Source organism: Peromyscus maniculatus, chromosome 4, assembly GCF_049852395.1.
Source record: "Peromyscus maniculatus bairdii isolate BWxNUB_F1_BW_parent chromosome 4, HU_Pman_BW_mat_3.1, whole genome shotgun sequence".
Taxonomy (NCBI): Eukaryota; Metazoa; Chordata; class Mammalia; order Rodentia; family Cricetidae; genus Peromyscus; species Peromyscus maniculatus.
The window spans coordinates 94,385,648-94,412,702 of NC_134855.1; the positions used below are offsets into that span (position 1 = coordinate 94,385,648).

Below are 27,055 nucleotides of genomic sequence, written 5' to 3' on the forward strand. Positions count from 1 at the left end.
CAAAAGCTGTACTGGGTGTTAATCAAGCCATCTGTGGTCTGCAGGAAGAGGCTTGGATCAAAAAAAACCTTAACTTCCCCCGAAGGCCCTGTTTCCACCTTGATTTAAGGATTCTCCTTGATAGCAATCTGCTGTCCTCGTCAGTGCAGGGCCCAAAGCACAGGTCCTGCCGCTCTTCCAGTTCACAGGGGTAGCCCCTCAAGGAGAAAGGCTCCCCGGGCAGGAGACACGGCTTTATTTTTACCCAGTTAAAGTCCCTATCCAATCCATTAACAGCTGCAATAACCTTGGTCCAGGGCATTTCCTGGTGAAGCTATAGCCAGGTGGGGTTAATGAACTCTCCCTACTATCAATTCCTGGGAGAGGCCATTGGCCTGAATTGTTACTTAATTACTCTTCTGTGAACAGCTTCATAAAGCAATGAGATGCCTTCTTTCAGGAGATGGTAATGGGGGTCATCAGAGGCCATTAATTTTACAAATAGTTTGCTAGAAACTTCAGTATGTTAAGAAGTTGGTCTGGCTCACAAATCACCTCCATGTGGTCTTCTCTGAGACCTGAAGCTTGACAGGTGTCTGTGACTGACACCTGGAAGTTACCAGCTGTGAAGAACTGGCAAACACACACACACACATTCCCATATAGAGAATGCATATTCTTTGTTTTTTGTGAGTGCTTTTCCCTTAAAGCTTGCAAGAGAAGACTCCAATTGTGGAGCTCATTCAAGACAATCAGGGGCATTGTCAGCGTTAAAATCTCTTGTAATTTCTGTCTCGGGGGTGGGTTCTTAGTCTCTAAAGCGCAGACCACAGAAAGCTTGGATGGATCCACGAACCTCTGCAGGCAAAACTGGTTTTTGGTGCCCCTTGCTGGTATGGCTGGATCTGCTGGACACTGCATTTATCTCAGCACACCCCAAGTTCTCCCCATGTCCATCAAGCCTCTTCACATACTGCTTTCAAACATGAGGCAGCTCCGGGGCTCTCTCTGCACCACCCAATTGTAAAATCCGCCCTTTGCCACACACACGCTACCTTCCCCCATCCCCTTCACCTGCTCATATTGTCACATCCTTTCTTATGATATAAAATATATGTATTCCCCTACACACACACACACACACACACACACACACACACACACACACACACACCACTACCCTCAGAATGTAAACTTTTTCCCAAGGCCAAGTGCTTTGGATTGTCCTGTTCACTCTTAAAGACACTGATGCTTTTACTTTTTAATACCCATAGGATGAATGGGTCATTCGTTGGGCACATGATAGCATCACTGTGGCCACAAGAGCAAATTTCCCATCTTCTTGACACTTGGGCAGGAAGAAAGCCCTATTTACTGGAGAGACATAGTGAGGACGACTCTCCCTTTTTACTGCCTAGAAACAAGATACCCTGAAGCTTGTCCCTGCTTAGGGCAGACTTAGCCATAAAGAGGTTCTGACTTGGTCATCGGCACCACTGTGACACGCTGCCCTGACCTTCCTATGTCAATTGTGGAGTCATAACCTCGTAGAAGGTTGTAACATTCTATTGGAGGGCTCCAGGGGGAAGAGATGAGAGTCTTCAGAAGCTAATTGACTAGGGCAGGATCAGGAAGCCAAAGCACATCCGTAGAAGGGAGGTAAAGTTTGTAGAAGAAGCTAGAGGGCAGAGAGGGCCGCAGAGTTTCCTTCGACTTCATTTTCTGATCCCTGATTAATATTGACACGCTTCCCATCAAGCTTGCAGTGGCCGGGGACTAGGGAACAACCGTGACTTTCCAGGGTGGTGATACGCATACATCCGTGCCCTGAGACCTTTAGGAAAGCCGCAGGTCATAAAGAAAGAAGACTTAAGAAAAACTGATGACCTCTGTTTCTTCCTAGTGCTTTGTCTGGGTTTCCAAATCCAGTTATTATGGCAAACAACCTCTAGGTGTTTGCTTGTGAGACCTCTTATGGAATTTTCCAGCAGGCCTCTGCACCCTCACTTGATGCAGAGTCAGATGAGGAGCAGAAAAAGCTGGGATTTTTGTCATATCCAACTCAGGGGCTCTGAAGGGAGAAAACCAGTTCATTGACTTTCTGTTGGGGAGACTGCTGGACCCACTTCTGCAGTTGGTAACCGTATCTCTGCTAACATTTCAGGCGTCTACAATGGAAGAACAGAAGGAAAATGAGCTAGATTACGAGTAAGTAACAGCGACTACGAAAGGCGGCATCCAGGCACCAGGTGTGAGGCAGGTCGCTGGCCATACCTTCTCTAATCTCCCAGTCACCTCTCCCTCCTCTCCCCTGCACCCATCTCCCAAGCCCTTCACTCCTACAGGAAGTGGTAACTACTGTAAATACACCACCCAAGCCAGCCCTTCCAACATAGGACTCCATTTTCCAATATCATGCTTCATGTCACTCAAAACGAAATCCCCGGGGCCATGCTACCCTATTCCCAGTTAAGAACTCCAAAGGATTATTTTACATGCTAGAAAAAGTTTAGTGTGAGCCTCCCTTGATGTAGGTACTCTTCCTAAAGTTATCATTTCACTCACAGTTTTTTCAAAACAGATGTTTGTGCTGTTGAATGATGTTCCTGAAATATTTGTACTCACTGAAATGGCCCTCATATGAGAATCTCACACATTATAATCAGAAATCAAAGGGAAGGGGAAGCAAGGATGGAAAGTCTGAAGCCCTATCATGGTGGTAGAGACTTCTGTCTCTGAATGAAGCAAACTCAGAAGTGATGGAGCAGGTGCCTAGACAAAAATAGTCAATAAAAGTGTATTGCATAAGCATGTTTGGAGAACAATTTAGGAAAAGGTTGCCATGGGAAACAGTTCTCTCCAGTACAAGGCTATTTAAGGAAGTGAAGCTTCTCTTGAAATCAGACTGGAGATGCATCTCAAGATGTCCCCTGCTGGGTTGAGAATTACTAAGACATTGTAGGGTGTGATTCAGATGTATGAATATCCAGGAATGAAAATAGAAAAGCAAGCGTGCTCCCAGGAAGAGCACAGCGGATGAATTACTTATTTTCTAGAAAGCCCACTTGGTCCACTGATCTTTGCTCTTGAGATAACCACCCTTGTTTGTTTGGGGGGCTGAGCCTATAGGTCAGAAAAAATGGAAATCTTAAGATTGGCCCAATCAAAGAAGAACATTATGAGTTTGAACATGGACCTTGAAAGAGATATGCAGAGAATAGATGAAGCCAACCAGGAGCTTCTTCTCAAAATACAAGAAAAAGAAAATGAAATCCAGAGGTAAGTCTAGGTTTCATGATGGAAGTTTTCAACCTGAAAGAAGAGTGGTGGGGGAGACAGACAAAACCCCTCAATTTTCCTACTTTCTCTAGAGAACTCTATCTCATGTAGCAAACAACTATCCTTCACTCTGATATTTTTCCCTAAGACATTCAAACACAGCAAGCTTAAAAATATTTTACTCAAAAGACTAGGCAGATCTTTCCTTGAGCTGAAGAACACCAGAGTGTTTGGCCTGGGATAAGGCAGTCCTTTCTTTATATGGCTTGGAAATGACCTGAGTCTATGGACCTGGGAAAGAAGAGTTTCTAACTTGAGATGCACAGGTAGTCATCAAGCCCTGAATTTTATCACTTCTGAACCTGGCCATCATGGGTCCTTCTGGTTTACACTTGCATCATTCAGGCTGGAAAGTGAGATCACCCAGACTGGTGACCCTGCAGAAGATGAGGATTGGGAGAAGGAAAACTGCGCTGTGATGGAGAGAGAGAGGGCTATGCAGGAGCTGGAGGAAGAAACAACCAGACTCGTAAGTACGATACCGGGGAAAGCGAGTCCATGGGCTTCTTCCTGGCCTCACCCTAGAGCACAACCCCTTCAACTAAGCCAGTCGTTGTCAATCTTAATTGGATAAGATCTTTAATCCCACATAGCTGAAATATCATTTCAATATAAAGTCAACATAAGCATGTAATTAGCATATCCAGAGGTAAGTCTAGGTTTACCTCATTCTTTTTTAAATGATTTTGAGATTATAATTACGTCATTTCCCTCTTCCTTTCCTCCCTTCAAACCCTCTCATGTACTCCACTCTGCTCTTTTTCAAATTCATTGCCTCTTTTTTCATTAATTGTTGTTACACGCATGTGTGCATATTACTAAATATATAAATATAACCTGTTCAGTCTCTATCTTGTTACTTGTATGTATTTTTTCAGGGCTGACCATTTGGTATTGGATGACTAATTAGTGTGTTCTTCTCTGGGTGAGACTGTTTCTCTCCAGTATTTCTTAGTTGACTGTACTACTGTGTGGGTTTGAGGCCCTCTTTGACCTTAGTGTATCTATTGGTGTCATCCTTCTTCAAGTCACGTTTAGGTATCTATGTGGATGAGTCATTATGGGTGTAGCTTCTGACATTTCTAAGAGACATAACCTCACATGAAATTCCCTGTTCCTATGGCTATTGTAATTTTTCCTCTTCCTCTTTGGCGAGATCCCTGAACCTTAGGGGCAGGAGTTGTATTAAAGATATATCAGATGGGACTAGGTCCAAGTCTGCATTTCGGTCGGTTGTGGGTTTTTTGTAATGTTGTCTGTTGCAAAGAGAAGTTTCCTTGATAAAAGGTGAGGACTATACTTGTCTGTGGGTATAAAGAGAAGCATTTAAAATATGATTGTGCTGGTGTAGTAAAGTGGTGGTAGGTTCTCCTCCAGGATCCAAGACTTCACTGGCCCTGGGTGGTTGGCTAGGTTTCAGTACCTGGTATGATTTCCCTCTTGTTGAGCAGGTCTTACGTCCAATTAGAGAGCTGTTGGTTGCCATAAAGGTGTGAATGCCACTATTGTATCCTTAGGGTTATCATGCCATGTTGATTGGTATTATGATTCATGGGAGGCACAGATGGATAGGACTGTTGGTTGCTTCCCTCATTTGGAAGATTCCATGGAGCGCTCTGGTGCCATGAAACCTAGTCCTAGAAAGGAGGCTTTAAGCTAATCTTGTTTACATACAAAGACTATGTCCATGCATGGGAGGGAATTGGGGAGAATAAGGTTTTTCAGGTAATATTTAGTACCGGGAGCATAAATATCTATATTCCTCATCTGCTGCTGATTGTTTCACCTGTGAATTAATTTCAAGATCTACTTACATTGTACAAATAAGTTCAAACTTCTGTAAGAAAAAACTATCTGGTGAAATGGGAAATACCAACTGAATAAGAGTAGATGATGTTGCCTGGTGTTGGTGGCACAAGCCCTTAATCTCAGCACTCGGGAGGCAGAGGAAGGTGGATCTTTGTGAGTTCAAGGCCAGCCTGATCTACAGAGCGAAATCCAGGAAAAGGCGCAAAGCTACACAGAGAAACCCTGTCTCAGGGAAAAAAAAAAGATGATGTTACCATGATTCAAACTTACACTCTGGTCCTTTCTCTCTCTAGGAGAAGAAGAACGAGGCTTTGGTCCACAGTATCTCAGAACTTCAGAGAAAGGTAGGATGGGACTCTATGTTCCTCAGTGCCTCCATAGCATCTTGGTTCCCAAAGAGGCAAGATAAGGAAAGTAGATTCGGGTGTCAAAAGGGCCTTAGTTTGGCATGGATCCCTCTCTCTGACCCACTCTCCTGAGGCTAAGGCTCATGTCAAAAATCCGTGAATATTCTCTGTAAGTGTGGAGTGGAAGGAGTAGTGGATGGGATGTTTAATGATCTCACTAGCTCTCCATTCTATCACAAGAAAACAGATTCTAATAGGTACTCCGTAACAGTGCTTAACCAGAACCTTAATGAGAAGTTAACCTTACCTTCAACGGAGACTATAGCACACACAACTACCCTTAATCCCTAAAGATTTCCTCTTGCACCCACCTCCACATTACAGAGAACTTAACACGGATACCCTTTCTGACTCATCCTGAAGCTCTATGTAGTCCATCTTGAAATGGGGCTTGGGAGGAGTACTTGCTGACCCTAACTAGGTCACAAGACAAGTAGACATGGGTAGAGCAAAGATGGATCCACAGGACACCAAGTATCTTTCAAGGCTGTCTCCTCGAAGCTTTCATATAGCTCTGACTCTTAACCCTTACACACCAGAGGATATCTTTTCTCTCTGATTGTTTTTAATAACAGTAGTAGTAGTAGCAGCAGCAGCAGCAGCAGTAGTACTTATGTTTGTATTTGAAATGTGCTTTTTATTTGAAACTGTAGCTTACAAGGAAATCACAAAAGATAGTCAGATGTGAACAAGGTGATCTGGAAATAACCCCAGAAGAGTCAAAGGTAAGTGCTCAAGCAATCTTGGGTGGGTTTGAACCGCATGGCCAGGAAAATGGCTGTCAAGCTAGACATGGTCATCGAAGTCACTGCAAATTCTTGGTGCTTTGGTCTGTATCCGACTTAACATAGCCAGAGCCACTGAGGTCTTGGTCTCACTCTGTAACTAAAGTTTTCCTGGTTCTGTTCAGCTCCTACAGCCCTGCAGCTGGCTGCTTGGACCCAAGTAGACACACAGAGACTTATATTACTTATAAACTGTATGGCCGTGGTAGACTTCTTGCTTATGTTTTATGTCTTAAATTAACCCATTTATATAAATCTATACCTTGCCATGTGGCTCATGGCTTACCGGTATCTTTACATGTTGCTTCTCCTGGCGGCAGCTGGCGGCGGCTCCTGACTCAGCCTTCCACTTCCTAGAATTCTCCTCTCTCCTTATCTTGCCTACACTATACTTCCTTCCTGGCTACTGGCCAATCAGTGTTTTATCTATCAATTAATCAGAGCAACACATTTACAGCATCCCCAGCATTGCTCCACTGTCCTTACTCCGCAATTTCTCTCTGCAGCAGATGTTATTCTCTCTACTGTTTGGAAGAACAGAGCATATGCGAGTACAAATTCTTGAGGGAGTGAAGTCCCTCATTTAAACCCTGGCTCTAGCGCTTAATCTGATGTGTGTCATTAGGCTATTTCATCATGCTCTCACAGTCTCATCTTGAGGAACAAATGAGATTGTGTATATGGAATATTTTTCATCTTTGTGTTATCTGAATGTCCACAGAGTTATCTAATAATGTTCATGTTGTTACTTAGAATTCTGGCTGAGGTGACACATAGAGGCCAACCTAGGATCTATATGTCTATTGTCATCTGAAGGTCAAGTAAGGTGTATTTATTGATTGCAATCCAAAAAGGATTTGCTCACTTAGTCCCTAAACTATTTAATGATCTCTATTTTCTAAACACACTATGAACATGAAGCATTTCTTTCATCATGTTCCATATCTAAGGATCCAAAGCAAACTACAACCTATCTAATCAAAAGTGCAAGAATTAGAGACATTTTTTTAAATTATTTTTTATTTTATTTTATTTTATTTTATTTTATTTTATTTTATTTTATTTTACAATACCATTCAGTTCTACATATCAGCCATGGATTCCCCTATTCTCCCACCTCCCACCCCCTCCCCTTACCCCGAGCCTACCCCCCATTCCCACCTCCTCCAGGGTGAATCCTCCCCCGAGGACTGAGATCAACCTGGTAGATTCAGTCCAGGCAGGTCCAGTCCCTTCCTCCCAGACTGAGCCAAGTGTCCCTGCATAAGCTCCAGGTTTCAAACAGCCAACTCATGCAATGAGCATAGGACTTGGTCCCACTGCCTAGTTGCCTCCCAAACTGATCAAGCCAATCAACTGTCTCACCTATTCAGAGGGCCTGAGGGGGCCCCTCAGCCTTTGGTTCATAGTTCATATGTTTCCATTCATTTGGCTATTTTTTTCAATAATTGAGTAAAACTGAAATTTATTATAAGCCACTGTCGTCCTAGGGACCTCCATGCTATATATATATAGCCTTCATGGTTCTATGGGTTGTGGTCTGATTGTTCTTTATTTTATATCTAGAATCCACTTATGAGTGAGTACATACCATGACTGTCTTTCTGGGTTTGGGTTACCTTACTCAGGATGATTTTTTCTAATTCCATCCATTTGCCTGCAAATTTCATGCTTTCATTGTTTTTCTCTGCTGAGTAGTAGTCCATTGTGTATATGTACCACATTTTTTTCATCCATTTTTCCATTGACGGGCATCTAGGTTGTTTCCAGGTTCTGGCTATTACAAATAGTGCTGCTATGAACATAGCTGAGCATGTATCTTTATGATATGAATCAGCATTCCTTGGGTATATACTCAAGAGTGGGATGGCTGGGTCTTGAGGTAGTTCGATTCCTAATTTTCTGAGAAACCGCCATACTGATTTCCACAGTGGTTGTACAAGTTTACATTCCCACCAACAGTGGAGGAGTGTTCCCTTTGCTCCACATCTTCTCCAACATTGACTGTCATTGGTGTTTTTGATCGTAGCTATTCTGACAGGTGTAAGGTGGTATCTCAGAGTCGTTTTGATTTGCATTTCTCTGATGATTAAGGATGTTGAGCATTTCTTTAAATGTCTTTCAGCCATTTGTGATTCTTGTTTTGTGAATTCTCTGTTTAGATCTTTAGCCCATTTTTTAATTGGACTGTTCAGTATTTTGATGTCTAGTTTCTTGAGTTCTTTATATACTGTGGAGATCAATCCTCTGTCAGATGTGGGGTTGGTGAAGATCTTTTCCCATTCTGTTGGCTGTCTTTTTGTCTTACGGACTGTGTCTTTTGCCCTGCAAAAGCTTCTCAATTTCGAGAGGTCCCATTTATTAATTGTTGTGCTCAGGGTCTGTGCTATTGGTGTTTTATTTAGGAAAAGGTCTCCGGTGCCAATGCTTTCAAGAGTGCTTCCTACTTTCTTTTCTATTAAGTTTAGTGTAACTTGATTTATGTTTAGGTCTTTGATCCACTTGGACTTGAGTTTTGTGCATGGTGACAGATATGGATCTATATGTAATCTTTTACATATTGACATCCAGTTATGCCAGCACCATTTTGTTGAAGATACTTTCTTTTTTCCATTGTATAGATTTGGCTCCTTTGTCAAAAACCTGGTGTTCATATGTGCATGGATTAATGTCAGGGTCTTCAATTCGATTCCACTGGTCCGTATGTCAGTTTTTATACCAGTACCAAGCTGTTTTTATTACTATAGCTCTATAGTAGAGTTTGAGGTCAGGGATGGTGATGCCTCCAAAGGTTGCTTTATCATATAGAATTCTTTTAGCTATCCTGGGTCGTTTGTTTTTCCATATGAAGTTGAGTATTTTTCTTTCCAAGTCTGTGAAGAATTGTGTTGGGATTTTGATGGGGATTGCATTGAATCTGTAGATTGCTTTTGGTAAGATTGTCATTTTTACTATGTTAATCCTACCTATCCATGAGCATGGGAGATCCTTCCATTTTCTGATATCTTCTTCAATTTCTTTCTTGAGAGATTTAAAGTTCTTATCAAAAAGGTCCTTCACTTGTTTAGTTAGTGTTATCCCAAGGTATTTTATATTATTTGTGGCTATTGTAAAGGGTGTTGTTTCTCTGACTTCTTTCTCAGCCCTTTTATCATTTGTGTATAGGAGGGCTACTGATTTTTTTGAGTTGATCTTGTATCCTGCCACTTTACTGAAGGAGTTTATCAGCTGTAGGAGTTCCCTGGTAGAGTTTTTGGGGTCACTTATGTATACTATCATATCATCTGCAAATAGTGAAAGTTTGACTTCTTCCTTGCCAATTTGTATCCCTTTGATCTGCTTTTGTTGTCTTATTGCTCTAGCTAGAACTTCTAGTACTATATTGAATAAATATGGGGAGAGTGGACAGCCTTGTCTTGCTCCTGAATTTAGTGGTATTGCTTTGAGTTTCTCTCCGTTTAATTTGATGTTTGCTGTTGGCTTGCTATAAATTGCTTTTATTATGTTTAGAAATGTTCCTTGTATTCCTGATCTTTCTAAGACCTTTATCATGAAGGGGTGTTGGATTTTGTCAAAGGCTTTTTCAGCATCTAAGGAGATGATCATGTGGTTTTTTTCTTTCAGTTTGTTTATATGGTGTATTACATTGACTGATTTTCGTATGTTGAACCATCCTTGCATCCCTGGGATGAATCCTACTTGGTTGTGATGAATAATTGTTTTGATGTATTCTTGGATTCAGTTTGCCAATATTTTGTTGAGTATTTTTGCATCAATGTTCATGAGGGAGATTGGTCTGTAGTTCTCTTTCTTTGTTGCATCTTTGTGTGGTTTGGGTATCAGGGTAATTATAGCCTCATAAAAAGAGTTTGGTAGTGTTCCTTCTGTTTCTATTGTGTGGAACACTTTGAAGAGTATTGGTATTAGTTCTTCTTTGAAAGTCTGGTAGAATTCTGCACTGAAGCCATCTGGTCCTGGGCTTTTTTTGGTTGGGATACTTTTGATAACTGTTTCTATTTCTTTAGGGGTTATTGGTCTATTTAAATGGTTTATCTGGTCTTGATTTAATTTTGGTATGTGGTATTTATCCAGAAAATTGTCCATTTCTTCCTGGTTTTCCATTTTTGTGGAGTACAGGTTTTTGAAGTATGATCTGATGATTCTCTGGATTTCCTCGTTGTCTGTTGTTATGTCTCCCTTTTCATTTCTGATTTTGTTAATTTGGGTGCTCTCTCTTTGCCTTTTGGTTAATTTGGCTAGGGGCTTGTCTATCTTGTTGATTTTTTCAAAGAACCAACTCTTTGTTTCATTGATTTTTTTTGTATTGTTCTCTTGTTTTCTATTTCGTTGATTTCAGCCCTCAATTTGATTATTTCCTGGCATCTATTTCTCCTGGGTGAGTTTGTTTCTTTTTGTTCTAGAGCTTTCAGTTGTGCTGTTAATTCATTGGTATGGGATTGCTCCATCTTCTTTATGTGTGCATTTAGAGTTATGAATTTTCCTCTTAGCACTGCTTTCATAGTGTCCCATAAGTTTGGGTATGTTGTACTTTCATTTTCACTGAATTCTAGGAACTCTTTAATTTCTTTCTTTATTTCTTCCTTGACCCATTGATGTTTCAGGTGGGCATTATTCAGTTTCCATGAGTTTGTGGGTTTTCTATAATTTTGTTGTTGTTGAGGTCTAACTTTAAGGCATGGTGGTCTGATAAGATACAGGACGTTATTCCAATTTTTTTGTATCTGTTGAGATTTGTTTTGTGTCCAAGCATGTGGTCAATTTTTGAGAAGGTTCCATGGGGTGCTGAGAAGAAGGTATATTCTTTTGTGTTAGGATGGAATGTTCTGTAGATATCTATTAAGTCCATTTGGGTCATAACATCTGTTAGGTCCTTTATTTCTTTGTTAAGTTTCAGTCTGGTAGATCTGTCTTTTGGTGAGAGTGGTGTGTTAAAATCTCCCACTACTAATGTGTGGAGTTTGATGTGCGTTTTAAACTTTAGTAGTGTTTCTTTTATGAATGTGGGTGGTTTTGTATTTGGAGCATAAATGTTTAGAATCGAGACTTCATCTTGGTGGATTTTTCCCGTGATAAATATGTAATGTCCATCCTGATCTCTTTTGATTGATTTTAGTTTGAAGTCTATTTTATTAGATATTAGGATAGCTACACCAGCTTGTTTCTTAGGTCCATTTGCTTGGAAAGCCTTTTCCCAGCCCTTTACTCGGAGGTAGTGTCTGTCTTTGAAGTTAAGGTATGTTTCTTGTATGCAGCAGATGGATGGGTCCTGTTTTCTTATCCATTCTGTTAGCCTGTGTCTTTTTATAGGTGAGTTGAGACCATTGATATTGATGGATATTAATGACCAGTGATTGTTAATTCCTGTTATTTTTTGTGGTTGTGTTGTGTTGTCCTTCTTTGGTGTATGTTGGTGTGAGATTACCTATTGCTTGATTTTTCATGGATGTGTTTAGCTTCTTTGGGTTGGATTTTCCCTTCTAGTGCTTTCTGTAGGGCTGGGTTTGTGGACAGATATTGATTAAATCTGGTTTTATCCTGGAATATTTTGTTTACTCCGCCTATGGTGATTGAAAGTTTTGCTGGTTATAATAGTCTGGGTTGGCATCCGTGGTCTCTTAGTGTCTGCATAAGATTAGTCCATGATCTTCTAGCTTTCATAGTCTCTATTGAGAAGTCTGGTGTTATTCTGATGGGTTTGCCTTTATATGTTACTTGGTCTTTTCTTTGCGGCTCTTAATATTTTTTCTTTGTTCTGTGTGTTTAGTGTTTTGATTATTATGTGGCGAGGGGACTTTTTTTTTTGGATCCAGCCTATTCGGTGTTCTGTAAGCTTCTTGTATCTTCATAGGTATTTCTTTCTTTAGGTTAGGAAAGTTTTCTTCTATGATTTTGTTGATTATATTTTCTGTGCCTTTGAGTTGGTATTCGTCTCCTTCTTCTATCCCTATTATTCTTAGGTTTGGTCTTTTCATGGTGTTCCAAATTTCCTGGACGTTTTGTGTTACGACTTTTTTGTCTTTAGTGTTTTCTTTGACTGACGAATCTATTTTCTCTATTCTGTCTTCAGTGTCAGAGATTCTCTGTTCCATCTCTTGCAATTGGTTGGTTATGCTTGTTTTTGTAGTTCCTGTTCGTTTAGTCAGGATCTCTATTTCCAGCATTCCCTTAGCATGTGTTTTCTTTATTGTCTCAAATTCATTTTTCAGATCTTGGAATGTTTCTTTCATCTGTTTAATTGCTTTTTCTTGGCTTTCTTTGATTTCTTCCCATTTTTTGTTCGTTTTTTCTTCCATTTCTTTAAGGGAGTTTTTTATTTCCTCTTTAATGGAGTTTTTCATTTCCTCTTTAAGGGAATTTTTTATTTCCTCTTTAAGGGAATGTTTTATTTCTTCTTTAAGGGCCTCTATCATCTTCTTAAAGTCATTTTTAGGGTCGATTTCTTCTGTTTCTTCTTGGTATGTTCAGGTCTTGCAGGTGTAGAATCCCTAGGTTCTGATGTTGCCATATAGGTCTTTATGTTGTTGCCTGTATTTTTGCACTGGTGTCTACTCATCTCTTCATCTGCTCGGTGCAGGTGGTGTCTGTGTCTGAGAGTGCCTCTCTTGTTCTAATTTTTAGTCTTGGGTCAGTAGGAGTTCTTGGTTAAATTGGTGCTATTGGGCTATTTCTTCAGGGGCAGCTGATCTCAGTCGGTGAAGTATATACTTATGATTCTGGTGATCTGGTTCGGTGGCTGGGCAGTGCCTTCTGTGTTCCCAGGTCATGTTTTGTTCATTCATCAACTCCTCAGCTGATCTTGTTTCTTCAGACTTCAAACTGTAGGGATCTGAATCCTCTCCTGGATGGATTTCAGCTGAGCGGAGTAGTCTCACCAACACCTCCAAGTTGTTGGGTTTTGCAGGATCAGCAGCTGGGCCCTGGGTTGTCCTCAGATGGAGTGTTCAGATTCGTTCTGGTTCCGTCCCACGGAGATAGCTTCTTCCCTGGGTGTTGGGGTTAGAAGCGTCCCTGTTCCAAGCTTTTGATTAAGAGTTTGTTTTCACTAGCTCTTCAGAGGGTAATAGCTCTGTTTCTGGTCTTTATTGTGACTGTGTTTCGGTTGTCACCTGTTGTGCCTGCCTGCCTCCACTCCGGGCCTGCCTGCCTCTGCCAGGCCCGTCTACCTCTGCTGGCCGCCACCGGGCCTGTATGTCCCTGTTGGCTGCCGCCGCGGGCCTACCTGCCTCTGCTTGTCGCTGCTGCCGGGCCCATCTACTTCTGCAGGCTCCCACCGGACCTGTATGTCTCTGTCGGCTGCCGCTGGGCCTGTATGTCCCTGTTGGCTGCCGCTGCCTGAGACATTTTTTTTTTTGTACTGAGAAAGAAGATAAAGTTCTCAAGATATTTTTCTCTAGAATCACATCTTTGTCCTAATCCAACTGCCCTATACATTCAAAAACCCACACTACTGAAGCCTCTGAAGAAATAGAGATGCTGAAGATAAAAGCAGAGAATAGAAGGATATTGAATTTATGTCCCATCTTCTGCTGGCCAGTTTAGTACTGGGGGCCACACATATAGGCAGTCCAAAGCCAGCAAGCAAAGCTGCTTGACTGTATGTACTCCTGTAGGAACACCTGAGAAGAAGAACGTGGTGGTCTGAGGCTGCATCAGGAGGAAGTTGGAGATAAGACCAGAAAGGGTTATAAAGACCCTGACTACACTTGCCATATAAGCAGCCAGGAGACCGGTATTCTCCAGAGATCCTTTTGCAGAACAAGTTTTTCTGTAGGTAACCCAGCCATAACCAATAGAAAACACATTGGGTCTGGCTATGGTGACTGTCAGCATCTCAACCTTTGTGAGAACTACTTCCATCCTTTGCTGGAGAGACATTTCATTAGCCCTGTGAGACATCTGTTCCCTAGCATTTTGCTGTGACTATTGTGCACAGTATCTCTTTTGCTTCTTTTCTTCCAGCATAGTAGTAATCAGGCCAGCCACTGGAGGACATATCTGCTCCCAGACCTTAAGACTCACACCATTGGCCTGAAAGACTAGCTCTTGGAGCATCTGGATGACTAGCCTTGATGTAATTAATTGAAGGGAGAAGTAGCTGTACAGAGTGAAGATGTCAAATCATGGCATCTAGATGGAAGAAGAAAAATAGAGCTGAGTAGAGAAGTGTGGTGATTCTGCTCGGCCTCCAGCACACATCCCAAGCACAACCCCTCCTTCCATCTGTTATCCTGTTACTCCCTGATTCTGAAAGTCACCATAACAGGGCCACCTGAAATCATCTCAGTAACTATTCTCCTTGCTTCCTATTTTACTCTTAAACCATCCATTTTCTATACCAGGAAAAAATTGTTCTTTCAAATAACAAACAAGACTTTGCCTTTATATGTCAAGCCCTCCCATGGATTCACACTGCAATTAAAATAAAGATCCAAACTCCATCTACCAGCTCCAGGGTCCTATAATACAACCTAGACAATTCCTTCTAGACTCTATGGAAATGGTTCTCAACCTTCCTGATGCTTTGTTGTGTTGTGGTCATGTTGTGGTGACCCTAACCATAAAATTGCTTTGTTGGTGTTTTATGACTGTAATTTTGCTACTATTGTGAATCATAATATAAATATCTGATATGCAGATGAGTTTAGGTGACCCCCTGTGAAAGGGTTTTTTGACATCCCCACAGGGGTCACAGCCCATGGGTTGAGAACCATTGATCCATGGGTTGTATAACTCCTTTTAGAAGTCACAAGGTCCTATAACCTAGGCCACTCCTAGAAGTTACAAGGGCCCACAATCTAGGCCCTATCTGCCTTCCCTACCTGTGCTACCTGCCATATTCATCTATCTGTTCATGATCACCAAGTATGCACTACTTCCTGACCTTAGCCTTGGCAATAGCTTCCCCACAAAATGTATTTCTTTCAGATAGCTATCAGACTAATATTTAATATTTAGGTTTCAGCTCAAGCATCGTCTCACTACAGAGGCCTTTCCTGCCACCCCTCACATCACCCTCTCACACCTATAACATAGCACTGCTCACATTCTGTTTTTATTGCCTTGTTTGCAGAGACCATTATTGTATTGATTTTTTTGTTATATCCCCAACTATAAAGAAAGCTCCTCATGGAGGCAAAGGACTCACCAATCTTTGTTCTCCACACACAGAGAGTGAGAGTGAGTTTGTGTGTGTGTTAGTTTACTATAGTGGCCAATATAAAATAGTGTTTTTCCAAATAGTTAAGGAGATAAAACAGGGAAGAAAGAATACAGTGAGGGATAAAATACTGAGCAAAAGTACTGGACCAAAATAACTACAGAGCAAGTTTCAGGACAGCCAGGTCTACATAGAGAAATGCTGTCTCAAAAAAAAAAAGGTGGAGGGGGGGTGCAGGGGAGAAAAGGGAAAGCCAAATTCTTCAGGACTTGTAAGTTTTGACTCAAGTAGCTTAAAAACTGTAGAATCCAAAGGCAAAAGTAAAAGACAAAGTCTCAATGAGAAGTCTGTTCAGCTGCAAAGCACTGGATGCCATAAGGCCCCCATCAACTATAGCCTGACCCATCAAGAGCTAGCAGAGCATCACTGAGATGATGTGTCTACCTTGTGCATTTTCATCTGGTAAGGCTTTTGATCCTTTTCTTTCAATAGGTTAAGTTACAACAGTTGGAATCTTCCTGTGCAGACCAAGAAAAGGAACTTGCCAAGGTAAGAGCAGGGACTCCAAAGTTCTTCCCAAGAAGGGGAAACATAATCCTCCAGCAACCTAATGTATCACTCAAAAGATTGATGTATCATCAGCTTCCAGACTCAGGACCATCATGGCTCTAAATAGTGGGTTTAAAAAAAAGGGGGGGGGGAATAAACCCAATCCTCTAGATTTTCTTCAGTTAAACATTTTTACAGAACTCATCCCAACATCTGTGTCTAACACATATTAGTACCTGTTCCTTTTCCAAATTTCCCCCAAATAATTTCCATTTGGACTATAAAATATGATTTATTTGTCCCCCAAGATGAAGTGAATTTATATATACAGCAGAGGTTTACATTGTGGGTCTAGAAACAGGAGTGGACCTATGTACTTCTCCTCTTATGGCAATAAGCGGAGAAGATGGAAGACTCCACTTTGGTTTCCAGATAATGGAAGACTATGTGTTTGTGTCTCAGCTCTGCGAAGATCAAGCTATCTGCATAAAGGTACAGCTTCCCAGGATATAATGTAGCCAAGCTGCCCAAGGAATACTACCTAGGAAAATATTATCTCAATATGGTACTAAGGAGAGCCTGTATGGTCATCAGTTCCTGGCACATATCACCCTATTGTTCCTTGGTTCTTGGTAACTGCTGATATGCTATCTCAGTGTCTGTGTTCTTAAATTAATAACAAGAATGTCTCTTTGTCTAACCCCAGTTACTCTTGGGAACCTATCCACCATTGAGGAGAAAGGGGAGAAAAGGTGGTGGGTTGAGAGGATGTGCCCATGGGAATGCCAAGCATTCTTTGTGTAGTCTAGTGAAAAGTGCTTGCATGTTTAGAAAAATCAGAAAGTGCCCAAATAGTAACTGTGGCTCCCTTCAATTCTCTTTAAAGAAGTACCAGGAAGCATTGAAGAGGATAGAAGAAGAACTGGAGACTGGATTCCTTGAGAGAGAAGTGTGAGCATTAACCCAGGGACATCCTGGTTCTCAGCTGAGTCAGGCCCAACTCTTCCCAGGTCACCTCTGAAACAGAATGAGCCCCTTCTTTTGTTATCTTGTTAGAATCACAGTCTTAGAAGACTACAAAAACACACCTTCATAACTTTATCACTTGGGTTAAGATTATCATTTGGGTTAAGATTAATTGCATAAGCATGCATTTTAAAAAGTGCTGGTGTCTGAAATCCTTGGTAGGTGGGGTATTCCTCACTGTTCACAGGATGAACTTAAAATCATCATCATTCTTACTCCTAAATGTGTAAAATTCCAATCATGATATAGGCATGAAATGTACTCCTGGAGATACTGACAATATGTGTTCTGAAACTGAGAACTGTGAGTGAACTCTATTGAACTATGAACACTAAAAACTAGAAATGGCAAGACTCTTGCTCTCCTTCTCAGGTGTAAATAGTACAGAATCAAAACAATGAGCCTTGCCTCCATCATTTCACCCTTTGTGAGCTAGTCTTAATGAATATGCATTTCTGTTTATTAAATTTTTAGAGGGTCTTTGGCTCAAAATAAGAAGTCAAACTGTATAATCCTCTAAGTCAGCCATTTACAAATGGCAGCATAGAAGCCAGGTCCTAGGCCATGGAGGTCCTAGATCCTGAAGGACACTCTCAGGTCTTTCTAGATGCTTGTTGGGAATTAGATTAGAACTTCACTGTTACGCTGATGTTCTGGAAGAGAGTTGTCTAGTAGAACTTCCTGCGCCATCCAGTAGGAAGCCACTGTCTGCCGGTGGCTGACTTCTGAGTACTTGGAAGATGAGAAATGTAGTGAAGGAGCTGGATTTCCCTTTAAATTTATTTAAACAGCTATAGGTAACGGCTATGCTATTGGATAAAACATCTTTTAAATAACCATCCTATGTGTTATGAATATTTGGATGCTTTGTCCAATCTCTTTTGTGGTTCCTTCTCCTCCTAGATCAAAAGTCTTAAGCATGGATTCTGAGAGAGAAAAGAGTAACAGCCTAAATAATAAGGTAAGAAATCCACTCCTTTCACTCAATGCCTTCACCTACAGAGGGAGTTTCCAGGAACTGAGAGTCACCAAGTAGATGCCCAGTTTTCTCACTGCACTTTGCAAACATTTCCAACTTTACTCACCCCCAACCAAGATGCAAAGGAGCAATTGTCTGTCCCACTTTTACACATACAAAACACAGATTCTCAAAACTAACCTAAGAATTCCAAATAACAGCTGGAAAGGGCATTAACAGAGGGTATGCTGTATAAGAGGCAGATGTAGCAATGCCCTTTCTCTCCTATAATCCAAAATGCTTTTCTGTTCCTCCCAACACAATCTTGAATCTTTCACATCACAGGGCACCAGGTATCTGACACCATGTAGCTGAAGTTGTTCTGTAAGTTAAAACACAGAATGTCATACTTCTTAATGTCACATTTCAATGTCTGCCCATAGTTAGCATCATGAAGTCACCAGCTCACAGGCAAAGGTCTGAAGTCACAGACTTTTTTGGAAGGAGGGTACCAGACCTTTCAGTGTTCTTGTCTCACACCAACAGGCACACTGGGTCACACTGGACTTCAGGCCAGGGTTGACAATCACCAGAGTTTTCATGTAGTCAACATAAATAGGTTTTTGTCTGTTTGTTGTAAGATTCATTTATTTTATGTATATGAGTTCTCTATCTGCATGCCAGAAGAAGGCATTAGATCCCACTATAGATGGCTGTGAGCCACCATGTGGGTGATGAGAATTGAACTCAGGACCTCTGGAAGAGCATCTGGTACTCTTAACCACTGAGCCATCTCAGTGCCATTTGTTTTGTTTTGTTTTTAATCTCAGAAGCAAAAGACCATCTTGTTCCTTAAGAGAAACTACCAGATGTTCACTATGGTCCTGGGATCCACCAGACATTTGCTTCTGTTGGACCATGCTCACATGTCCTATACAATCTCAGAGGCCCATCAATGGATTTCTTCTTAGTAACAATCAGAGAAAAATAGATTTGTCTCCCCAAAGCCCATTATAATCCCAGGAGGAGCCACTGGCCAGTGACGTTCAAATACCTTCATTCAGGAAAGGCTGCCTGAGCAGCTGAGCACCTGCCACGGTACACTAGTGTCCGCGGGCTACAGAACCCATTTCCAGTATCTGACTCCAGTTCTATTGGCTTCAAAATGTGAGCAAAACTCCTCTTACTCTTGATTTCGAAAAGGACTTTATAAAGGCAATAAAATATCTGAGAAAATATTTTGGAAGAGAAGTATCACAGAAATCCAGCTGGACAAGTGGTGGTGCACACTTTTAATCCCAGTGCTCAGGAGGCAGAAGCAGGAGGGTTTCTATGAGTTTGAGGCCAGCCTGGTCTACAGAGGGAATTCCAAGACAGTTAGGGCAGAGAAACCTTGTCTCAAAAAACAAACAAAAAAGGAAGGAAGGAAGGGAGGGAGGGAGGGAGGGAGGGAGGGAGGGAGGGAGGAAGAAAAAGAAAAAGAAAGAAAAAAGGAAGGAAGGAAGAAAAAGAAAAAGAAAGAGAAAAAAGAAAGAAAAAGAAAGAAAGAAAGAGAAAGAAAAGAAAGAAGAAAACCAAAAAGAAAGAAAAGAAAAGAAATAAATCCAGAAAGCCTCCTTTTGAGATTACTTTAGTGCTTTTGAAACTTCTCTCTTAGGGCATGTCTGTATGATTCCCATGGGCTATAAATTCCCCTTGGCTAAGTAGAAGGCAAATGAGAAATTTAAAGAGCTAGGAATGTGGACTCTGAGGGCTCAGTTTGTAGGTCACTTACCAGTTATATTATTACCTCATTAATAATTATCTTTCTCTACTTTACTTTATCAGTCATGTATGTGTGTAAAAACCAAGGCTGAAAAAAAAATGGCTCAGCATTAAGAGTGTTTTCTGCTCTTGCAGAGGACTCAAGTTCAGTTCTCAGCACCCAAGTCATTCAGCTCACAATCACCTGGAACTCCAGCTCTAGGGGATCTGACACCCTCTTTTGGCATCCATGGGTGTAGATGAATTTCTAAACAGTTTATTAAATAAGAAACACAGAGCCAAATACAGAGGTAATAGCCAAAGAGATCAGAGAACTAGCCAAGAGCCATGACTAGCCTTAGCTTACCACCTCACCACCATGGATTCCCCAGAGAGAGCTTATTCCCATCTAACCTGTGTTTTTATTGCCTTCCTGTTCTGCTTTGTCATTGGCTCTAAGCCCAGACACATGACTTCCTCGTCATTGCCTGTCTATATAGACCTCCAGGTTTCTATGGTTGGTATTGGGATTAAAGGCTCGTGTCACCACGCTTGGCTGTGTCCTGACCACACAGAGACTCTGCCCATGTGATGGGATTAAGGGTGTGGGCTACCACTGCCTGACTTCTGTTTATGGCTCACTGACCTCTGATCTCCAGGCAAACTTTATTTATTAACATACAAATAAAATATCACATTTCAGCACAAATAAAGTATCACCACACATGGGTACCCAAACCTACATACACATATTCACACACAGACCCACATAAGTTTAAAATGAAATAAAATAAATCTTTACAAAGAAACTTTCATCTTTGAAAATTACATGTCCTGATATCAAGAATTTGTAAGATTTATGTCAATATAATATTCAACTGATGATTCACTAATGTTACCTGGCAACTTTCAGAAAGTGCTTATTTACTATTGGTGTTTCTTCCAGGATGATTCCATCACCAAAAAGGCATCAAGGTTCAGTAAAAGGTAAGCAAGACCTCTTCCAGTAAACTTCCTGCAAAGCTAAGGAGCCATCCTGGCAAAGAGCAAAATCTAAACAAGGAGAACTTGATACACACACACACACACACACACACACACACACACACACACACACACACATCAGCAGACTGGTGTCACCAGCTGTGTAACTCAGTTCTAGTGACGTGACTTCTGATCCAAAGGCAACTGCTAGACTCAACTCTCCAGTGTCAGAAGTCAGCAACTTAGTAGTGATGAAGAAGCGGAGTCTTCATTCTCAATCAAGATGTGGCAGCTCCCACATTAGCTCCCTTACTCCCTTATATGGTTTGAAGTAACTTGTTGCATACAGTTACTGGTAGACAGGAAGTAGGGGGACAGAACCCCTAAAAGAAAGTGTACAACCATCTAACAGCAGACATAACAAACAGAAAACATTTGCAGAAAGAAATCCCTAATAGTATCCAGCACACAATAGAATTTTTAAACTTTTTAATTGAACAGGATGCCAAATTGAACACCTGAGCACATATGAGTCCTGAGGGGAACATTTGACAGCAAGTAACAATTAGTATTCAGTAAGGCCCTCACGTGCAAGAAAAGGTCAGATTATGTTCCATATGATCTGCTTAAGAAGGCATAAAGAAACATATATTCAAAGTGGCATGAAGTATGGATTAGAAAGAGTTCTACTAGGACAGTTAAAATTGTCGGTGCTTTAAAGTCAACTCCAATTGTCTGGGAAATTTGGTTAAGGAGAACACCTTTTTATATCATATACATGAAGTATTGCATGTTCCCATATCCCTAGCTAAGACATTCCTGAAACAATGAGCAGAATGCTCCCAGAGCCCCAAGGCTGCTCCTCTAAATCATAACAACAGAGTCCAGCAGGATTCACTGCCATGGTTAATTCCTTAGAAGTAGCCTGTTAATTCCTGTCCACACTCCAGTGCATGCATGGAGGGCAAAACTAATAATGAGTTTGCAGATATTTACAAACCTGCATGGACTTTAAATAGAAAAATGGGAGTATCTTTCTAGACTTTTGTTGTTTAGTTTTTTGAGACAGGAAATTGCTGTGCTGGTCTCCCTCCTGCCTCACCTCCCAAGTGCTGGGCCTCCAAACATATATCATCACACTTGACTTAAGCACATCACTAATCAAATGAAAGGTTGACAAACAAGATCCTATTAAAATTAAGAACCTTTGTTCTCTGATACCTGAGAACCAGGAAACATTATAAAAGTGGAAGAGTTTAGAAAATTACACACAATGGAAAGGGATCTACATCCACAATACATAAAGAGTTCCTGTCAGTCAACAAGCACAAACTACCATGGGCAAGAGGAAGGAAACACGTAAGACCAACTAGCCTATGGACCAATGTTCACTTTCAATGTTCATCATGGAAATGTGAATTGAGGCCAAATGAGTTCTTGTTTTCCAACTGTTTGGCAAAATCTTAAGCATCTGATAAAATTATGTTGGAAGAGATGTGGGCCCACAGAAGAAGTACACACTTAGATGCAACTATCCACTTTGGAAAATAATTGGAAAAAAAATCAAAACTAAGGGAACAAAATGAAGTTTTGTGATGAGAAGTGGCACAACAAAAATACAGTAGGATGCGTGGAAGGAGTAACTGACTAAGCAATGGGAGTAAATTAAGGGCTGACAGCGGAATACAAAGCCGTGAGAAGTGCTCAGGTCTGAGTTTCTATTCTGTTCCAGGTTTTGCAACTCCTGATTAACAGTTTCTGGGGTTTCTCTTTCAGGATTTTTCGCTCCCTCTTTTTTACCACACTATTTTTCATCAGATTGCTGGGGTACCTGATCTTCCATTTAAGCTTTATAAATCCCGACCTCCTCATCAACGCACTGCCCAAGATCCTGAGCAGGGACGTCTTGTGGAAGCTGCGCTGCTTCCTGTTCCCGTCCCTCACACTTGAGACGGAAGACATGTTACCCCACTGACCCCAAGCTGTGTCTGTGGTCAGCAGAAGGCAAGAGGGACACAGACTCATCGATGGGAGGTGGCCAAACCCGTGGAGGGTAGAGGTATGCCTCGGTTTTTCCCTCGAGGTTGGGACCATGGTGCCCATTCGTCTCCATGTCACTTTTCCAAGATTAACCTTGCCCAGTAAAGAACTTTGTCAGTGAGTCTCTGGATGAATGGATAAAACGAACGGTTATACCGTGGTGAACAAACCCGGCTAATTTCAGAATTCTATAGATACTTGGAAAGATAGCACTGACCCGTGTGTGTACCCGTCAACAGACTTGACTATAGTGCCACACATCAGATACTCACGAGACTAAGGCATGAAGACCATGAGTTCCAGACCAGCAGAGGCAATATAGGAAGGTCCTCTCTCTAAAATAATAACAATAACAAATAAAAATAACAATCAACAACAACCAAAATCTCTGAAAATAAGAGATTATAATATACTAGGCAAGGCTGGAAGAAGCCTCAAAATGTCGTCAGGTTTCATTTCCTTTTCTTTCTCTTTGGCCCTTCCCCTTTTAGTTCATGACTGTCAGCACCCTAAATTCTGTACTGCCCCATTAGCAATCTCAGCAGCATGAAATCACCTTTGCCCATAGCTCTAGTTGCAAAGCCCAAAGAACACAGGCTGCCCACCCTGAGGTAAATAGTTTACCTCCCGTCCCACCATCACTGTGGCCAGCAGGACAGACTTTCTGACTGGTCAAGCCTGAAGCAGCGGTCCAATTCCTTGTTAAGGAATAGGAGAGGTAAAAAGGAGAAGAGGAACTGGGAATTGGCTCAATGGGTAAGAGCCTTTTGCTGTGGAAGAATGAGGACCTGAGTTCAAATCCCTGGTCCCCATGTTAAAAAAAAAAAAAAAAAAAAAAAAAAAAAAAAAAAAAAGAGGCCTGTGCCTGAAAGCCCAATGCTGAAGAAGAGAGAATGATGAATCCTGGGAGCTCTCTGGCCAGGCAGCTGAGCCTAAAGAGTGGGCTTCAGAGTCCATGAGACCCAGACTGAGGGAAATAGGAGATTAATAGAGCAGGGCGTTAGATTTCCTCCACTGCCCTCCATCAGTGCCTGTGTGTGAGAAATTGTTAAGGGGACCAGCCCAGCTACATTGTCCACAGTGTGTTTCCCACAGGAAAAGAGCCTGTGTTTCCAGAAATGGGGAGAGGAATGCTTGACAAGCAAAGGCAGACATTCCCTTAATCATTCAGCTCTAGCAATTCAACAAACCTAAAGCTGGCGCTGCATCTGTCTTCCCACAAGCAAACTTCCTAAACCCTCAAGATCGTAGACTGAGATACTAAAAATTCCCACAGACAGATCAGGATAAGGATCATGTCATTAATCAGGTCTTTAGAGCTGCAATAAACAAGGACTCTAAACCACACACAACTAGTATAAACCACTTTTGAGGCTCCGTGTCGTTGACACATGGCCACAGCCCTTCTTTTTCCAAAACTGCCAAAGCACCTGAGTGCCTTATGACAGGGTCGTTCAGACTCCCTCCTTCCCACTCTGAACCCCTGGCAACTCTGAAGTTCACAACTGGCCAGGAATGAACAGGAGCTGGCTCAGCCCACTGCTATTGCTTTTTGAGACCACATGATGTCACTGTAGAAAAGTTAACTACACAAGGAGCAGGGATCACCTATTAAACACATGAAGACACACTGGATAATAGAAAGAGATACTCCTGACACATGAGCCAAGGAGAGAAAGACAGGCCTGTCCTGGAAACCTTAGAGCTGCCCAAGATCCCAAGCACTGTGTGCTCTGCAGAGGCAGGTGAGTGTCCCTCTGTGCCAAGCACAGCCCAGGAAGCCACATGCTCAGGGTCTCAGCACTGTGCTCAAGGCACACCTCTCCCTCTGTTTAAATCATTAGCACCAAGGTCAAGTTTTCAGAATTAAGATGGATTCTAACTTTGGTCTATCAGGAAACTTCTGGTGACTAGAGCCAGCCTGTTCTCTAGAGGTTACCCCCTTTTCCTGTAGTCAGGAATCTTTCCTCTTAGGGCCCTGGGAACCTAAAGGGTTCATAAAATCACCTAAGCGAGGCTCAGAGGAGCACACCTTTCCTGCAGTCACTTTCCACACTCCTCAAAAATGCCGACCCCTGGAGAAAATGTAATAAAAGGTGGTTTAAACCCCTTATTTCTGTAGTCCGACATAAATTTAGTTCTTAAGCTGCTGTTGGCTGGGCTGTTGAGGCAGGATCTCTACATATCTAAATTCCCAAATAGTTACTATTCCAAATCCTGAGTTTGTGCCACTCCTGTCTGGAGGAGGAAAAATGAATATAAAAGAGCAAGAGATACAAGACAAGAGAGGCATAACATCTGTCCTTGAGAAGAGGAGGAAGGGAAACAGATCCATGTGGTCATGATGGGTCCTGTAATAGGAAACAGAGGGGGGGAATTCCCCATATGACAATGTCCAATGGGCAGTGATGTCAGGCCAGTGGGTTATGCTAGACCATGAGGTCAGCTGCCACGGTGACATGTTTACCAAAGGACTGAAAACAAGCCATTGGGCAACACAACCTGGGCTTGGTGGGGGGAGGGGTGATAGACTAAGAAAACTCAAAGTTGGGGGATAGGGAAGTGAGAGTGAAGGGTGGACGGTGGACGGTGGTACTGGAGGAGCTTGGGGAGTAAATATGATCAAAATACACTGTGTGAAATTAAATTCTCTAAGAATTAATTACAAATAAAATATTTTAAAAATCTAAGGCTGAGGAGATGGCTCAGTAGTAAAATTCCTGCTGTAAAAGCATGAGGACCTGGGTTCAAATCCCCAGCCTAGCACCTGAGTAATGGATCAGTGACCCCAAGGCAGAGCAAATGGAGGCAAGCAGATCCCAGAGGTTTGGGGGCCAATCTAGCTGAAAATGTGTGAGCCCCTGGTTCAGTGAGAGACTTTTGTCTCAGAGTGCAGAAGAATACAATATCAACATCAGCCTCTGGGCTCTTCATACACAGGCACACACACACACACACACACAAGTCTATCTTGGGTTAACATTTTCAATGGAAGTGACTAAACAGAAGTACTAAAAGATTGAAGCACAGGCAGGCAGATCTCCGAGTTCAAGCCCAGACTGGTCTACAGAGTGAGTTTCAGGCTAGCCAGTTACAAAGTGAGGTCCTGTCTTAAATGAGGGTGGGCAACGTCACCCATTAAATTATATGGGACTCTTTTTTTTTTTTTTTTTTTTTTTTTTTTTTTTGGTTTTTCGAGACAGGGTTTCTCTGTGTAGCTTTGCGCCTTTCCTGGAGCTCACTTGGTAGCCCAGGCTGGCCTCGAACTCACAGAGATCCGCCTGGCTCTGCCTCCCGAGTGCTGGGATTAAAGGCGTGCGCCACCAACGCCCGGCCGGGACTCTTAAATTGTAATTTTGACTTGTCTCCTGATACTGCAGTATCCTAAATGGTAAGACCCAACACCAAGCTCAGTCCTAAAGGCTACCAGTCCAGGTCTGCATTACACACCACGTTAGCGTTAGCCCTTCCTTCCCTGAGCCTGGTGGTCTGTGCCCACTGGGCGGGCAGTCGGTGGTATGTTACGGACTCTCTTGGCACACAGAAAGACGATGTGAAAGAACTCACTACCAGCGTGTTTTGCCCTGTGAGGGGAGTCGACACTTTTTCACCTCATACATTAGAAACTCAGAAGTAGAAGCGGAAAAAGTACTGCCACACATTGTAATTTCAGAATCCTTTGAAGAAAATGTTAAGACTTTTTTTTCCCCCTTCCGTAAATGGTTCATCACTCTATTTTCTCTGTTGTGGCTAAGTGGGATAATGCTGAGAAAACAGCTGACTGTGATTGAAGAGGACTCAGATCCACAGCACGAGCTTGGCATCTCATTGGTTGTTTAAAATAAAGATGGGTGCTGAGGGCATTGTTTGGGGTCGGAAGGCAGTAGCTGAAGATGAACTGTGGTTCCTATGACTGCAGCTGTAACTGTTCTGCCTTGAATGGATTGAAATCTTAACGTTGTGACCCTCTGAAGCAGAGACGGTCTAGAGTTAAGGTGCAGTGGTTAACTTCACTGCTTTTAAAATTCCTCTGGTAAAGGGCGGAACACACCTCCTGGGTGCTTGCTGTGAGCTTGAAGCAGGGCACATGCGCAGCATTAAAAAAAAAAAGAAAAAAAAAAAAACAGAGGCTACCTACTGCATGACCAGAGAGCTGCTGCAGCTGGCTACCTGGCTTCTGCAGCATTTTTATACCTGAGACCTCGACACTGCCTTTCCAAATGGTGTCTCCATCACAGCAGACAACTGGGCTGTTGCA

General features: G+C 42.0%; 1 protein-coding gene across 7 annotated transcripts; it reads left to right on the forward strand.

Moving 5' to 3' along the window:
• The first annotated feature begins 1,522 nt into the window (after positions 1-1,522).
• Tmco5a (transmembrane and coiled-coil domains 5A) lies at positions 1,523-22,918 on the forward strand. 7 transcript variants are annotated; one of them, XM_042275928.2, is made up of 12 exons: positions 1,523-1,638; positions 2,144-2,187; positions 3,109-3,258; positions 3,664-3,787; positions 5,421-5,471; positions 6,188-6,259; positions 15,990-16,046; positions 16,479-16,538; positions 16,933-16,997; positions 17,976-18,033; positions 20,720-20,760; positions 22,534-22,918. In XM_042275928.2, exons 2-12 carry the CDS (start codon positions 2,153-2,155, stop codon positions 22,730-22,732), a joined length of 912 nt encoding a protein of 303 aa, XP_042131862.2. In that variant the 5' UTR covers positions 1,523-1,638; positions 2,144-2,152; the 3' UTR covers positions 22,733-22,918. The 7 variants fall into 7 exon arrangements, with proteins under 7 accessions (XP_042131862.2, XP_076426443.1, XP_042131864.2 ...); XM_076570328.1 differs by having other exon boundaries at positions 1,542-1,632; positions 2,142-2,187; XM_042275930.2 differs by having other exon boundaries at positions 1,545-1,638; positions 2,144-2,228.
• Positions 22,919-27,055: the final 4,137 nt, after the last annotated feature.